General features: G+C 42.5%; 1 protein-coding gene across 5 annotated transcripts in view; it reads left to right on the top strand.

The window, feature by feature from the left end:
• Window positions 1–17,612, top strand: part of FRMD4A (FERM domain containing 4A) — a 736,083-nt gene that overhangs the window by 260,656 nt on the left and 457,815 nt on the right. The window contains exon 1 of one of the 5 annotated variants that reach the window (XM_038530070.1): window positions 15,580–15,627. The exons of the other annotated variants lie outside the window; for them this stretch is intronic. Coding sequence (XP_038385998.1) covers window positions 15,595–15,627 — 33 coding nt within the window. The 5' untranslated portion in view covers window positions 15,580–15,594. Of the gene's footprint in view, window positions 1–15,579; window positions 15,628–17,612 lie in introns of those variants that run through there. 5 annotated transcript variants of the gene reach the window in all.

Consider the following 17,612-nt stretch of genomic DNA (forward strand, 5'->3'; position numbering starts at 1 on the left):
ATGCATTCCTATAGTTCTCCATTCACTCCCTAAGTTGTTACTGCACAGTTGGTATATGATAAGACACTGTCCAGGTTAAAGGGCAAGGTAGGGTGCCAGTTTTGTTTCTTGGGAGTTTAGTGTCTGATTGATAATACAGGGTCAGCAGACCCTAAACATTTAAGCAACAGTATCAGCAAAGACTCTCTCATTGCCTCCATAGCATAGTTATTAATGCAAGACACATCCCTGCATGCGTTATTCTTAATTGACTGATTGATTGATTCCTTGTATCAGGATAAACCAAGATAGAGTATGGTTCATTGGTTTATACATGCTAGAAATGTGTTTAAAAATCATCTGAAGCAAGAGCATGTTCTTCACCAGGTCATGATTGCCAGAAATCTTATTCAGACACCAAACACAATTAGCCATGGTTGGCCCAGAGTGGAATTTCTGAACATAGTATTTAACTTGACCTAGATATCGACGAGGACAACAGTGCAGTCCTTGATGTTGGAATCAGCAAATCAGGTTGTTGTTATTTATCTCTTTTTGTGGCATTGCTCTGTGTGCAAATATGTTTAGTTCACATTGCTCTGTACACAATCCTGACAACTGCAGCATATTGGGGGGCGGGGGTGATTATACTAGTAAATAAATAAATCATGCTCTGGAAGATTCTTGTGACCCCTGGAAGAAAGAGTTGACTCAAAAAATGCTTAAACGCTCTTTCTAGGAATTATGCTTTTAAATTCAGTAATGCAGTGGCAGAGATGTCAGTTCCTGGAAATTCACTGATGAAAGTCACACCTTGGTAATGCCATGCTTACCAGTGTGCAGGAACTTATTGTTTAATGCTGTGGAGAGATCGAGAAGGCACTTCTTTGGAGAGGTTTAAAGAGGAGAAGAAAATAAATAACCTTAAGAGATCCTGAAACTCTTGTAAGGAAAGGGGTTCAAAGGAGAATGCTCTTACATAGACCAAAAGCTTTGAAGAGGCTGGTGCCGGATGAACAAAAAGGATGTGAAGGACACTTACCACACAACAGTGTACTACCTTAACAGCTTTCCTTGAGCAGAATTTGTATTTTCTGGCTCTATATTCACAATTTCCCTTTTTCTAGTTTCTAAGCTAACTAGATTATAAGAGTTGTTATCTCTAACAGCCGATCAATCTCTTTAACATCTTTCAAACAAGATAAACAACATATTTGTGAGCATGTGTGTGCGTGTAGACACTTACACCCAAAATGAGGAGTATACAGAGTTAAACAAAATCCTGTCAGCAGTTCTCCCAGGGGAAAGTGGAAATGACATACCTATTATTCCAGATCCAGAAAAAGATTTTATACAAAGCCTGGAAAAGTCAGTAAATGGGGATCACCTTGAATGATAAGGGAATGGTGACTTGAGAGATAAAGAATCACCAGGGGAGCAGCTATGCACCTTTGGCTGGGGCTCAGAACTGTTCATTATTAGCAGCTAAGGCTTAAAATGTGATCAGTTAAAACCAGTGGGGATTAAGACCTGGATGATGTGTCGACTGGGGATGTGAAACATACAACTACGGAGAGAGAGTCTGGGGGAAGCAGAGATAGGCAGCCAGTGAGAAAATAATTTTAATTATAGAATAAAGAGAAAATAAGAGGCACGAATTAAGCAACATCTAGGAAATAAGTATATAAAGAGCTGCAATCACTTGTAAGAAGACAGTACACTTACCAGAAGAAGAAGAAAAAAAAAATCCAGCCAGTTGAACTGAAAAATCCCATCTAAATATGAAAGCAGGGAATGTATTCTGAAGCTGGAAATACTCATCAGTGTGTTAAATGTCACACATTCTAAAAATATGAGATAGATTTCAACAGCCCTATAGTTAAAGACTGATGATTGGAATTTTGCTTTTATGATGCCATAGCAATTCAGATGGTTCTGAGGTTTCCATAGCAACAGCCTGATGCTACTTTTTGTTCTGTGTAGTCACATGATGCCTGATGCACTGCTGCATAGGAAGCATAGAGAAGCAGTTGGTGTATTTCCTAATGAGTGACACAGAGACCAGGGGCCTCCACGAAGGACTTCTATTCCTGTTGGTCCTGAGCCTTATAAACAAGAGCCAGCTTATAATAATCTTTTTTCTCCAAGTTGACACTTCTGCTGGGGGTCAGCTTTGCCTTGATTAGCCGCTGCTCTGTGTCAACAGTATTATTGTTCCACGAATTGCATATCCATCTGGATAAAATTCCCTTAAGCGGATGACCCCTTCTACTTGTGCCACCCAATTGTCTTAGAAGTTGCCACCAATATATGAATGGTGGTCATTAGCCATGAACAGTGCACCATTTTCAGCCTATGACGAGCAGCAGACTAGCCTGCAAGAGCCAGAGCATACTATTGTGTCATGAAAGATTAAGCGAGTCACTCTAATGACTTGTACCTCGTTTTTACCGTCTATTAAAAGGGAGTAATGACCAGAGTGATGACCCTTTTCTCACTCAAAGGGTAGTATCTATAAAATATTTAGACAAGTTTTGTCAAAAATTTTGGAAGCTGTTGTACATATCCAGAGAATCCCAGCTGCCCTAGGTTTATGTATGAGAAGTATCAAGGGGTACTTGGCTTAACTTAGACTCAAGGAGAGCACCATGAAGCTTGCAAGCACAAGTAAGACAGAAATCTCTCCTGAGCTCTCATTAAATTGGTAGGTGTTTTCTTACTGAGGAAGACTTAGGTTCCCAATACTTTCACCATCACACTCATTAATGAGCATCAGGTTGAGTTAAGAACCACCTAAACTAACCTTGACATTAGCTGTTTTTCAGTGGGAGTCAGAAGTTTATGGGTTCTAGTCCCAAATGATGACAGTAACATTTGTTATCCTGGCTGAATCAATTCACTCTTCTATATTATTTTTTCTTTATATGAGAGGATGTTTATTAAAGAGCAAAAAAAATGGAACCTTGTGTAAGAAGGTAGTCAATAAATACTTGTTCACCTTCCTCTTCTTATCTCTTTCTTTATCTAAAATTCTTCCATTTCTGGAATTTTGTTGTGTGGGAGTTAAAAGGTAACCCAGTGATGTAAGATGTAAGCATGTTTGGAGCTAAGGACCACATTCTGGCGATGCTACAGTATCATCATCAGTGTGAAGTATTAAGCTCTTACTGTCTACAGGACACTGTACATATGCATAGTGCATATGCATAGTGACAGCCTGTCTTGAGGGTTACAATAGAGTTGAAGGTTACAAGATAACACCAAAGGTAACCTAAACTAGATATCCAATAGACATTACAGAGAAGAAGTGGGCGGGGTTGCTGAGGGGAAGCTTCCTGCAGGGAGAGGAGTGGATGTGGATTTTGAAGGGGGCACTTAATTTTTATGAAGTAATAGGATGCCTGGGTGGCTCAGTGGTTGGGTGTCTCCCTTTGGCCCAGGGCATGATCCTGGAGACCCAAGATCGAGTCCCACATCAGGCTCCCCGGATAGAGCCTGCTCCTCTCTCTGCCTGTGTCTCTGCCTCTCTATATATCTCTCTCATGAGCAAATAAATAGAAAAAATATTTATGAAGTACTTATGATATTATGGGCAGTGGGCCCTTTGCTTGATCTTATTGAGTAAGGGGGAGATTCTTGATAAGGGAGTAAAAGTGAGAAGGTGGGAATGGTGGCCTCCAAGTGGGAATGATCAAATGAGTTTGGCAGGAGGAGAGTTAAATAGGAGAAAGGATGTCAGATGATTCTGAAAGCCAAATTAAGGAGTTTGGACTTTCCTTTGTATACTAGGGGGCTATTGTACATTTCTTAGTACGGAATGCTGTGTACCCAATTGTACAATTTAAGAAAGAAACACTGGTGAAAGCAACCAAAACACCACTAACAGTCCAGGCCTCAGGTTGCGGGACCTTGGCACAGAAGGAGAGGCAGAAGGCAAGAAAGTGGATAAAGCTGGCCAGAAGAATTGTTACTGTTGATGACAGCATTTGTAAAGTCTGGAGAGGGAGCTCATTTGGGAGAAAGAAGGTGTAAGTTGAGTTTGGGATGTATAAAATTGGAAGGGACTACACACATGTGGGGGTATCCTAGAAAGTATTAGACACAGGAACTCACATTATGAGAAACACACCTCACCTTCCTCATGGGCAACTGGGGAGCCAATAGCCATACAGCGCATGTAGAGAGACTGGCCACCATGGAAATTACCTTCTGCCTCCTTACAGGGTCAGAATCACACCTGGCTTTCATTTTCTGGCCAGTGCCCTAGGGGAGTGTGAGTCATATGTTTTACTTAGTTCCATCTTTCTTTGTTTTATCTTACTTTTTCTCTAGCAAACTATGGACTCAAATAAAAGCCAAATTGTCTATTGCTAAAACCCAAATATGTCATTCAGCAAGTGTTCCTTGACTATTTCCCAGGGCCGGACCCAAGTCCTATCCATCACTTCTGCCCACTACACCTGGCTGGCCTTTTCCCTACGTGCACTGACTATGAGAGGAGGGATGGTTGGATACAGGTCAAAGCAATGTCCATGGAGAGTTTCTAAATCATTGCATCAACATTTATAAGCTCAGCTAAAAAAAAAAAATTCCTTTATGTACAAAAGACATATAATAGTATAATGGTGAAAAAGAACATTGTATTCTTTCTGAGGACTTGTGTAATCTTAGGAGATTCACTGACCTCCCTAGGACTCAATTTACTTCTCTGGAAAATAAACTTGATATAGACTTCCACTCCAACATCCTATGCTTTTATAGCATGGAGTTAAGCTTATAATGCCTTTGAGAGGTAGCATATTGTATTTATAGAATATAAGCAGTTTCTTTATTGTAAATTATTCTTTGAGAGCAAAACTTATATCCAGGGCCACTTTGACCAGTTGAAAGGCCACTGCCCCATTTCTAATCCTCTGGCCCCAAATCCTATACTCAACCCGACAGTTGCAGCCTCAGAGGCTGAGTAACCCTCTTCTCTCATAGGAGGCGATGAAGATAATTAAGAAGGAAGAAGATGTGCAGTCTATTCCTATGGGTCACACGTGGGTGACATTGAATAAAAGAGCAGCAGGGTTTTCAGACCATCGTGTTTCCTTTACCTGATCACGTGGGTCCCAGCCCACACCCCTACATAGCCCATCACTCCAGTGACCGTGAGTGATTCTGTGTGGCCAGTCCTCTGGCTCCACTCCTGTTATCACCAATGACCCAGGTAACTCCACTCTGGCTTTACTTTCACCTGCTGCTGCTTTGTAGCCATTGCTAAGGCTCTCTGTGCCTCACTGGTGTTACCAGTCTGTCTCACCCTGTGGCAGAACCTGGCGACTCCTGCTTCTGCTGAGTCTAGCTCAGCTCAGCCCACGCCTTCCAAGACTAGTCTGGATGACACTTCCCTGTTGTTTTGACTAGTACCACCCTTCTCTACCTTTGCCACCATCATCTCCCTCTAGAACTGCTGTAGATGCCACTCTCCTATGCCTTGCTGTAATGTGACTACCAGAGATACTCCGCATGCCTGCTAACTCCTGCTGCTGCCACTCGTATTCAGGTCCGATTCGGGTTCCTACCCTGCACCACCAAGGCCACCCTGTCACCTCTTCTGGCAAGAGCATTACGAATATGTGCTAGCACATCAATGCCATGGCTACTACTATCAGCCTCACCTATAATGCTAACTGCTATCCTCAGTTTCTTACCCATGGGTGATATTCCTTCTCTCTACATTGAGCCTTTTTTTTTCTTGCCACAATAAGCCTATGAGGTTTTAGTGATCTAGTTCTGCTTTGGTGGACTTATCCTAAGTCCTCAAGAGGATTGGGAAGACTGCACACAGTGGCAGGACTTGCCAGGATTTTGGAATCTGCCTCTGTTGCAATATACTGATCTTCAGTACCTCTCCTTTCACTTAGGGTGGTACCTCTTTCCCCAAGAACACCCTACAGATGTTGTTAAGTCACAAATATCTCTCATGCGGATGTCTAGGACTAAAGGAGAAGAATCCATCTCTAAAACTCTTTGAGCGTCTCCCAGGAAGCAAGAGCCTCACATAAATGACATCTTCTAGGCTTCTTAAAGCAGACATGCAGATTAGACCACACAGTGGCTCTGGGTTACACCATAACATACACATACTAGGAAAAGGTGGATGGAATGTTCTTTCTGAGCTATATGCCTAGGAAAAACCTGTCCAGACACAGACTCTGGCAAAGGAAGGTCAGTGTGCAATGGTCCCAGGTTAGTTTAACATAGAAAAAGTAAGTGAAATTCAGGTCCAGCGACCCAGATTCAAAGCATTCCTCTCTCCTGGGCATTGTTTTCTTTCATTCCAAGCTCTCTGGTTATGTAACTATCCAAACATATTCAGACATGAAAGGGAGACACCCAACACTACTTTAGTGGTCATGTTTGTTTATGCTCTATTGTGCCCACAGAGTTGCATCCTGGCTATCCGTGCATGAGGCTACAGCTAGGAAATCCAGCATTTCCTTTCAAAACAAACAAACAAAAAAAAAAGAAATGTGGCTCTGTTCCCCAAACTTCTCTCCTTTCAAGTCTGACACATAGCCTGTGTGCCACATATCCGAGCTTCTTTGGAAAGAAGCTTCAGGAGATGTTTATTTCATTGAGAGGTAAAAAAGAAGTTGTGTCTTGCTGAGTCTGGGCATGTGCTTCTGTGAATATTTAGAGTGCCCCTTGGGAGATGGGCGCGGTGCCTTGCACAGAGAACTCCAATCTTTGTCAAGCAAATAAATTCACTTAAATTGGAAAGAAAATACCGTTTTTTTGCAGGAAGGTTTTGGAACATGTGAGATTTTCCCATTTTACATTTAATAGACTAGAGAGTTGGCCATGAGAAGTAGGAAGACTATCAAGATCATTCAGTAAGCTAGATAGAGAAAATGAGTTCAGATAGAAGAGTTTTGATGATCTGGTCCATTTCCTTTCCCCTGACTATGGCTGGGTGATCATTCCATGACCATGCTCAGAAACCATAGCAAAGTCTTCAAGTAAAATCTTTTTTTCTGCAGCTGTGTTCCATACCTCATCATTTCTCTTGGTTCTTGTGATTAATTGCCATTACGTTTACGTCAATACTGTTCACATTCAACATTTGGTTTCTTAGGTTCAGGCAGAGGTTCTGAATCAGAAAAATCGTGTTTTGTTAGAATTGAGGCAGCAATATTCCTCATGTTTGACTGATCCAAATGCCAATGACTTTGTGACCTAAGGCACTGGTGGCTCTTTGTCCATTTGTGAAAAAACACAGTTTTATTTCTAAAGCACATACTTAGATATCAAGGTTAAGATACAGTTTGCAAAACAGTGTGTTGCTAGGTTTTTGGATAAAAGAGGCCCATCAATATCTATCAATAACTTCATGATTTTGACACAGTAAGAAATTGAGTCAAGCAATTTTTTCCTTTGTGCCTCAGGTCAGAACTGGCCAATGAAATTTTAGATGCAGGATTGATTTGAAAAACTCCCAGAGCTATGAAAATAATGCACATTGAGGCACGTTTGTTGTTTGAAAGGTCACATTCCCAACATAATTCCACTATTAAGTAATCCCCCTACTGTTAATTAAAGAGACAAGCAAGTACTGCTCAGGTATGCACACTCCAACTTGTATTATTAAATAACCTAAAAGAATGAGAATTCAAAATAGAAAAGAATTTCCTGCAGAAGTTTAATAAATTAATATGCAACTTTTCATAAGAACACTGACAGTATAAAGTGAACTATACCTATTATTTGTGCATGGTGTGTAGACTTTTTCAAATAAGGAAAGGTGTAAATTAAGTTTTAAATTAAGAAAAATCGCATCTGAGGTCACGTAACCTGGAGATCATTCTCAGCACTCTGCCTGCCTCAGTGTTCTTACCTCTGTCCTCAAACCTCATGTTACTTTCTGCCTCTAGATTGCCTTTGCCTGTGTTTCTCTCTGCCTGAAATCCACTCTTCAGTCCCACATTTCTCCATGCCCATCCTAACATCTTAACTGCCCTAAACCCCAACATAGTGACTTCCTCCCTCAAGAAAGCTTTAATCCACAATGCCAAGTGAATAAGTACTTCCTTTCACCTTTGGTTCCACTTTAGTCATCCAACTCTGTGTTAGTTCTCCCTCCCCAAATTGTTTAGGGGATTTTCATCTCCAGTCCTTGGAATTCTTCAAGAGCTACAGCCTGCTTACATTACCTTGATAACCTCAAAGCAGAGCCTCTGCCTGGGCCTGACATACAGTATGTTCTTTCTATAGGTTGAATGTCTATGTCCCTTGAAAATTTGTATTTTGAAACCTGATCCTCTGTGTGATGGTATTAAGAGATGGGCCTCTGAGAGGTGTTTAGGTCATAAGGGTAGAGCCCACATGATGGGATTAGTGTCTTTAAAAAAGAGGCCCCAAAGAGCTCCCTTACCCCTTCCACCCCGTAAGAACACAAGGAGAAGGGAGCTGTCTATGGACCTGAAAGTAGATCTTCACCAGACACTCAATCTCTTGGCACCTTGATCTTGGGCTTTCAAGATCCGGAAAATAGTATCTGTTGTTTATAAGCCACCCAGTGTATGGTATTTCTGTTATAGCAGCCTGAATGGACTGAGACATTTCTTAACACATATATGTGGCTTCTAAGAACCCCACAGCATCCTGGTGCCAAACTGAGATGAGCTCACTGGTTAATGATGTGCTTTGGGGATGTAAGATTCGGGGGGTGGAGGGGGTGTGGAAGGGTCTCTTTCACCACCACCACCACCACCACCACCCACCACCCCACCACCACATCCCCAACCCCCCTCGCCACCCCCCCCCCGCCTCCCGCCAGATGGCAGGAGGGGCCCATTAGAGAGAAAAGTTCTTGATCTGTTTGCACAGCTTGAGAGTTCCAAGAAGTCTCAGAAGCAGAAATACTTGGACTCCTGTCTCTGTTGATCACTGTCATTTTTGTCTCATCCAAGTGCAGATTTTGATAACCAATTGCAGACCAGCTTTTGAAAGTGACTTGTCTGAAGTGTGACCTTCCTGAACATTTTAAGGGAGATATTAAAAAAATATTTCCCCTTCATAATACCCTTCAGCACCTTACTGCCTTATTTGGAGCTTTGAAGTAAGTACCATAACAGAAACAGGACGCCTTAAAATTGCTAACTGAATGCCCTCTCTGAGGGGAGGTGGGTGGAGAGGATTAGAGGAGCATCCAAGTGCTTCCTGCTCTATGGGGATTGGAAGGAAGGAAAGTGCCAGCAGCTTCCTCAGCGCTTCCACCTGGATGCTCCTCTCAGCTTTTTCCTTATCTCTGCTCCCAGAGGTCTTCTAAGCAAACATTTGTGTAATGATCTGAGGCCAGGGCAGCTGTTGGTTGCTTCGCTCTTAACAAAAGCACTTAAACCAAAATCCTTAAAGAAAAGAAAGAAATGTAAATATCTCTTTTCAAACACTTCTCAAAGTAATGTCACTCTGTTCTTTATACTTTCTCATAAAACACAGGGGTAGGTAGAGACCCATTTCCAGCTCAAGCGTGCACAATGATACAAAAAAGCAGTTTTATTCTTCCTACTGTATGGTTCTTTTTCAGAAAGGCAAGAGCTGCTGAAGGAAGTCTCCTAGGGCTAGAATCCAATTAACTGCTGTACTGATTGCTGATAACTTTAGGCAATCACTGTTCTTTAGAAATTGGGACAGAGAATCTTCTGAAAGATCATAAAGGCAAGATGACTGATCAACCAAGACACAGAACCTAACACTGCTCTTTCCCCTACTCTTCCACAATTTTCAAATGAAAATAAGGGAGGAAGAAACAGGGAATGATATGCTGTAGGTCTTACATTTGGTGTTTAGTAACATGAAAGTGCTAGTCTGTGTGTCTAGAAGTTCAGATTCTGATCCAGAGCTCTGGAAAATACTTGAATAATCATAAAGTATTTCCATCACTCTACATGACTTGTTCTCAGAGCTGTAGAAAACTAGGAAAAACTTGACATCTTTGAAGTTCTAAGTCCTGCATGTAGAGTTTTGGTTTCCGTGTTACTGTTTAGGATTAGTTACTGTATACAGTAGCTGCATAATAAACATAGTGCCTGGTACCATGCCGTGGTAGACCTTGGGTGTTTACAAGTTTGCAGAGTTTCACTGGTGTATATTGGGCTCAGCTGATGTTGACAGAGCTTGCTCAGAAGTCTGTAGGTTGGATCTTCTCTCATCTTCCTCCTGGGATCAGCAGACTAGCTGGGCTGTGTCCTACTGGGGACATTTTTAACCTTCTGCTGGTACCATATTTGTTAACATCCATTTCATCAGCCAAGAGAAGTCACATAGCCATACCCAGCAAAAGTGAGAGAGTGTGACCAAGTCTGAGTAGCAAATGGCCTGGATAACAGCATGGGTAAAAGACTGAGACAATCTACCACAACACTTAATTCTCTCAATCTCAGATTTCCCAGCTTTTAAATGGTAATAATAATAATAATATATCTTTGAGGGACACCTGGGTGGCTCAGTCGGTTAAGTGTCTGACTCTTGATTTTGGTTCAGGTCATGATCTCGGGGTCATGGGGTCGAGCCTTGCATTGGGCTCTGTGCTGGGGCATGGATCCTACTTGGGTTTCTCTCTCTCTCCCTCTCTTTCTGCCCTTCTCCACTAAAACAATAATATACCTTTGAAAATGAAATGAGATGGCACTTTGAAGTACTTAGCTCAAGGCTGAAACAAAGTTAGGTGTTCAGTAAATGTTACTTTCTTCCTATTCACCTCCCTACCCTCACAAAATGGAAATTAATACCTGCTACACCTAACAGGATTGTTATGAGGTTTTAAAAAGATAACACATGTGAGAGCCCTTTGAAAGAATGCCAGGGACTATGTAATTTGTTTTGTAATAATTTATAGAATGCTTATCAATACACAGATACAAAAAATTCAAGCATTGGGAAATTGGATCACAATTTTGATTGAATGCTTTAGTTTAGCACATAGTAAGTGAAAATGTTCTCTGTGATATGTTTTGATAGTTACATTATAAAGGAAAACAAATATGTATGGCCTAGGATGAGGGACAAAGGCAGGGGAGATGGAGAAGAGGTAGAGATTTATTGCCTTAGATAAGTAACTCCCTTAGTGTTGCCCAAGATACCTGGAATCAAACCAGGAATAAGGTCTTTTCTGTCCTTTATCACCCCAAAACCTAAGTCTTAATGAAGATGTTTCCCAATAGGAAATAAAGAGTGATGAGTCACAGAGGAAAAGACCTAAGTGGTTGTCGGGTCACAATCCTCTTACCTTAATGAATCGAAAACCATTTATGAAGCAAGGCAACCCAATCCTCAGATAATGAACCTTAATTGTGCAACTGGCTGTGGTCCCCAGAGACTACATGGGGCCTAAAGAAATTAACCTTGAGGATGATGAGATGTGAGGAAGAAAGGGTCAGTGTTTCCAGGCAAGAGAGATGGGAAATCTGAGCCTCTGACCATGCCCTATCTAATGGCCTTTATGACAATTCCAAATGCTCCTGGTCTAGAGAGTTTTATTATGAAGTTCACCCATTCATTCTTCTTCATTTTTTTTTTTTAACGTCAAAATGGGGAAGAAGAATGGCTCAAAGGACAAGGGGATTTGCTAAGAGAGGTTGCTTGGTAAAGGGCCATTCCCTCTGTAGGCCAGAAGCCCCCACCACACAGTGGAAATTTGCTGAGCTGGATTGCAGCTAAGACTCCCTTCCCCCGTGGTGCAAATTTAATTGATACTTCACCAGTTTCTATATATTTGATATTCATTGACTTTTTCTTCCAAGGCTGAGTTAATCCCAGATTGTAAATTCTGCCCTTTGTGAAGCTGAAGGGACTCTCTTGAACATGAAGTTGCAAACAGAGAGCACCCCAATATAAAGAAATTTGGTATGTAGAAATGTGAATGAGTGTTCCCACTTCTGAATATTTTGGCAACATAGATCATTCTCAACAGTGTTAGAACGCCTAATGATCTGATAATTATTGTTCGCTGACATAACACATCTGTTGAGTAGGTTAGAGTATTTCCTAAGCCCACCCACCACTACCACCTCCCCTCCTGCCCTCTTCCATCACTAAATAAATCTAACTACTTTAGCTGTAAAAGATGGAATGACCAGTAGTTAAAGAACCTGGAAATGATAATAATAACTGGCATGTTCCCATTTTATAAATAACTGTTTAAATAACACAAGACTTATGTTTGATAAGTGTCTTACATGGTACCTGGCTTGAGATAGATGGTCAATGCACATGGGTGAATGAGGTACCATAAGTAAACGAGGTTTACCAAATGGTCTAAAATAATACTTTCAAATGCTTTGTTTGAAGTCCCTGACTAATAAAGATCAGGTCATTAAATATGCATTTAACTCTTTATATGTTGGTGGAAGAGGTGAGAACAGGGTGTTCTCATTAGTAGTGGCCACACTGAGCTAAATGTAGGTCCATTGTGTGCAAATTAGCCAAATCTGCAAAATAGCAATAAGGATGGTATCTCCCTCATAGGAGGGAGCTAATCCCTGAAAGTCTCTTAGTGCATGCCTCGTATGAGGTAAGTGTTTAACAACTGTTGTCATCTTCATCTTTATCATCACCATCAGCGTAATTTCAAGATCTTAATATGGTTCTGGGTCCTGTTGATTCCTAGGGGTTTGGTTTAGTCAGAGGTCTCACAGACCACTATAAAAACATAGTGAAAACATGACTCTGGGGGCTAAGTAGACTGGAATTGAAACAACCAGAAAAGTTACACTTTCCTTATGTGGTATGAAGATATAGGATATTCAAAATTCTTTGCAAAAGGCTCTTCCTCTAGTTCAGGAAGGCGGTTCTAGTTCTAGGAACTATGTTTGGAATTCATCAGAAACCAAATGGCCTTAATCCTGTCTAATTTTTTTTAACTGACACCATCCCACTCTGTTCTACCACTATAACTAAAATTCCCTGACAAGAGGCAGGGAGTGGTCTGTTGTGCCAAAGACGAAAAAAGAGCAAGGAGAAAACTCTAGAGGAGTGATCCTGATTGGTAATTTTGGTGAGAATGTCTCTGGGATTAGGAAGGGACAAAGACTAGAACAGAATGGCCCAGGAAAGAGTTGCCAAAAGTAAAAAGCAAATAACAGATATACCTTGCTCAAATCAGGAATAGTCCAACAAGATGAAAGCTGAACATGGCACTTGGGATGAATGATATCTCCACAGTTGCCAGGGTAGCAAGCCTGTCTAAATGTCCAGGGCTAGTAAGTGGGGCAGAAGAGGAATGATACCTTGAAAACACAAGATGATTTCCTTCCCTACCCCCAAAATAGATATCCTTTGAAAGGATAGAGGGAGGGCTGAGCAAGAGAAGAGAAAATAAAATTAAAGACAGAGGTCAAAAAAAAAAAAAAAAAGAAAAAAAGAAAGACGGAGGTCAAGAAATGGGATTCTCGTGAATAAATTAGTTTTTAATCACCTCAGAGAAAGTTAATAATGGATACCCACTTAGGGGAAGGGTCAAAAGAGAGCAAAGCTATAGTGGAAGGGAAATCTCTTGGTAGGGTTTACAGCCCTGTAGAGAAACACAATAACAAGGGTAGAGGTTGAAATAAAAAATGAGATGACAGATGGAAGAGCTTGATGAATTGGTTAAATTCTGTAGCAGGTCTAAGGGCATGGGAACAAAGGCTTTCTCTATTCTCCACTGTGTCACCTGAAACTGAAATGTCCTGGCACACTTAGGAGGTGCATGATACCTATTTAGTGAATGACTGGATAAAGAAAAGAAACAATTGCGGGACCCCCAAACACTAGGACACTGAATAAGAAAATGTAATGGTTAAGCTGGTAATGAGGTCCAGAGGCCCCCCAGAAATGGCAGAGACCTTTTACATAAGGGCAGAGTGTTGCACTCAATATGTTGGAGCCGTTGAGAATTTGTCAGCGTGTTAAGAGTCTGGTCAAAGGAGGTAAGCAGCTGGTAAAGCGAGGATGAGATTGCAGACACGCACCTAAGGTATAGGAGAAAAAGGTTAAGAACCGAAAACTAGGAACTAGCCAAGGAGATGAATCAGGGTAATGTAGTTGGTGTAGAATCGGAAGTTCTTTAGAATGCAGTTGTATGAACTAGAGAAAGCTTGAGTTAATCAAGGGTTAAGAATTGGGCCATCCTGTGACACCATCTGGAGGACAGGTGTAGATTGCCCACCTTGAAGAGGTCTTAGGAGTCAGGCGTAAATGGAGCAGATAGAGAGGGACAAGTTCCATGCAAGGATCCGGGGACACAGGATGTCAGCCTTAAATATCATTGATGAATTCGCATATTGTGTGTGTCATGTATATAATGTAGAACACCTTTGTAATGGAACAGATATTCTTAGCTACAGGACTCACCAGCTGAAGTAGGGATATTGAATTATTTCCACATAGAGAATTCCTCAAGTGCAAGAAAGTTCCATAAAATCCTTTGTTTTGGGATCCCTGGGTGGCGCAGCGGTTTAGCGCCTGCCTTTGGCCCAGGGCGCGATCCTGGAGACCCGGGATCAAATCCTACGTCGGGCTCCCGGTGCATGGAGCCTGCTTCTCCCTCTGCCTGTGTCTCTGCCTCTCTCTCTCTCTCTCTCTGTGTGTGACTATCATAAATAAATAAAAATTTTTTAAAAAGTTATTTTCTTTTCTTCTCAGCTTCATAATGCCATGTGACCCAAGTCTTTGCAATATTTCCTTACTGTCGACTTTTTACAAGTGACCGGCAATGCTGAATGAAATAGTCAATCCTGGTTTATCTGGAGTCCTAGACAGAACACACGCTATTTTATGCTCAGCTGTCAGGAACTGAGCCTATAAATCAGTTTTGAAACTTTTCCTAAGAAAAGACTCTGCTTATGTACTTCTAAACATCTGGTCAGACAGAGAAATAAAATAAAATCCACTTCACTCTGCAGATGCTGTGTCAACAACTGGGCTAAACAAATGAGTATCTAGAAATATCTAAGAGGTGAGATTTCTTTTTCAGTTTTCCCAACACAGACCAGAAAAACAGCTGAGTAATGGTGGCAACTGGAGCCACCGCTCTCGGGGTCCTGTGTCTTAGGCGAGCAATGAATGGATCGCTCGAGCAGTGCCTTCAGCAGTCAGCTCCAGAGAGAGCAACTGCACAGCTGAACCCGGGGAGCCGAGCCGAGCCGAGCCGGGAGCTGGGGATGCCCCAGCACAGCTCAGCCCGCCTCTCCTCCTTTCCTGGGCGAGCCGCCCCTGTGGTTTGGTTCAGATCACTTTTCTTGGCTCAAATGCGGTACCTAAGACAGGGATCATTTGTCAAGTGAGCACGGTACACGGGGAGCTCTAGGCAGATGATGGAAAGAGAGGGAGGAAAAGGAGGGAGGAGAGAGCTCGGGAGAGAGAGAGGCAGGAGAGGGAAGAGGGCGAGGAAGGGAGCGGGCTTCTCCAGGAACAGCGCTTTCCAGGCGCTGGAGATTCAAGTTAGACCGGGGGACCGAGGCGGCGCCGCCCGGGCGCGGGGACACGCGGAGGCTCCCCGCGCGGCTCTCTTCCTGCGGGATGCTTAAGGGGAGCCCGCAGACTGGGTAACTTGGAGAGGAGGGGACCTGGCATGAGGATTCCACCAAAATGGAAGGGCTCCTGTCTCCGATGAGGACGAAGGTAAGGAGAGGGGACCTCGGTTCCTTTGGATTCTGCTTGGACGCGCAGAGCCCGCAGCGGAGGTGCCCCGAGCCTCTGTGAACGGGAGGCGGGAGGCTCGCTGAGCTTTTGTCTTGTTCCAGAACTAAGGCTGGCGGAGGCAACTGGGTCTCCCGGAGAATAGGCTAGCCTCAACGGCAGCGCGAGTGTGCAAGGGGAAAGCGGGGCGGGGTGTGTGTGTGGGGGGACCATCTGTCAGTGTGGACAATGGGAATCCTAGTAAATGAGTTCTCCTCTCGCTTGATTAGACAGCCATATTTTAGCAGGATTTCCAATCATTCTTCTTGGAGGCTGTTGCAACCCTTGGAGCTGTTCGTTGCAGGAAGTGCCGATTTCTCTGGCTGCATCGCTGTTTAGCAGGAGGAGTAACGCGTTTAAAGCAGAGCATGCCCAGCTCCTGCTTGAAATATAGCCCCTTTCCTCCTCCTCTTCTTCAGAGCAAGAGGGTCAGGGAATCCTCTGTGGAAAGTAGGTTAATGCATTCTGGAAACCAGTGTGTTCTCAGAGAGATCCCAGACCTGGAGAAAAGAGTCCAGAGCGCCAGACTCGCCTGACATCTTGAACTTGGTCCTGAAACATTTAGAGTCGCTCCCAGGGAACTGCTTACAGTCTCCTAGAGGCTCTGGGAACGAACTTGTTCTCCTTGGCTGGAGTTTGCTTTTTCACTTGAGAAAGGGATGACTTGGAGCTGGGGCTTTCCATTAAAAGCTCAGATGATGGGGAGTCTATTTGGTATTTGCTGCATGCACATATGACTCCAAAAGTTCTAAATAATACTAGAAATAGTACTTTCTTTATTTAGAAATTTCCAAAAAAAAAAAAAAAAAAGAATCAGGGGGAAATTGCCTCTGTAACTACACAGCATACTTAAAGCCAATAGAGTAAGCCTTTGATTTACCTCATCTCTTTGATGCTCTATTCAGTGATTCCAACACAAACAGACTCTTTTGTTGAACATTTTTTTCTTGCTAGTTAATGAGCATGACCACAATGTTTTAAGAGACGGTTGGAACTAGGGTCAAAGCGTGAAAGCATCCTATCCTTTGGGAGAATTCCCGATCTCCCTGTCTTCTGATAGTCATTCACCGGAAGGATCGCCCCAAGAGATGTTTGTTACCAGAGGTTCTAATTCCAGCTCTTTGGCTGTCTGTCTGTCTGTCTGGTCTCCTGCGAGATCCCCTCTATGACCTGTTTGCTCTCACAGAGTATGTAGCTGAAGTCGGGATGCTTGCAGGCAGCAATCTCAATCCAAGGGGCTGTGGAAACAGCAGTTACCAGTTCATCTATCTTATACCACTGCAAAGAAAATGGCAAATGGCACCTTTTATTAACAGGGTGGTGTATGAATGCCTTAGGGGATGGCATTGTAATCTGTTTATTTGGCTAGCTTTTGAAATTGCTGCCTCAGACACGCTATCCTGGTATCGTGCACTCTTCGGGCTTCCATCGGATCAGTGGATCTGAGCTCATAACCTTACGAGTACAATTCTCATAGACTTGGAGGGGAGTTCCCTATGCAAATGGATCAGGACCCAGGCGCTGCATAAATCACATGGTGGGCCGATTAAAATGGCATGCTGTGGTAGGGGAGAAATAGATGTCAGGGGGTCAGACCGCTCATATATTATATTTATCATTTAATTCACAGCATGGCTTGTTCCTTAACCATCATACCATTTATTGAACATCAAACCTATGGGAGTTTGGGTTCCACCAAAGCTCAAACATAAAATCTCATAAGAAACAGACTCTCATTCAAACCCTTTAGGTTTTAGATTTCAGGGTATATGTGTGTCAATGTGTGTTGAGTTGCTTCTGTGGATTCTTTAATCTCTTTATTTCTGTTGCTGGAAACTTATATTTCCATATTGAAGATTCAAATTACATTTAATTTGGCAACCTATAGTATAATCATACTCAGGGAACAGGACCTGATTAAGAAATGA

This window comes from Canis lupus, chromosome 2 (assembly GCF_011100685.1).
Source record: "Canis lupus familiaris isolate Mischka breed German Shepherd chromosome 2, alternate assembly UU_Cfam_GSD_1.0, whole genome shotgun sequence".
Lineage (NCBI taxonomy): Eukaryota > Metazoa > Chordata > Mammalia > Carnivora > Canidae > Canis > Canis lupus.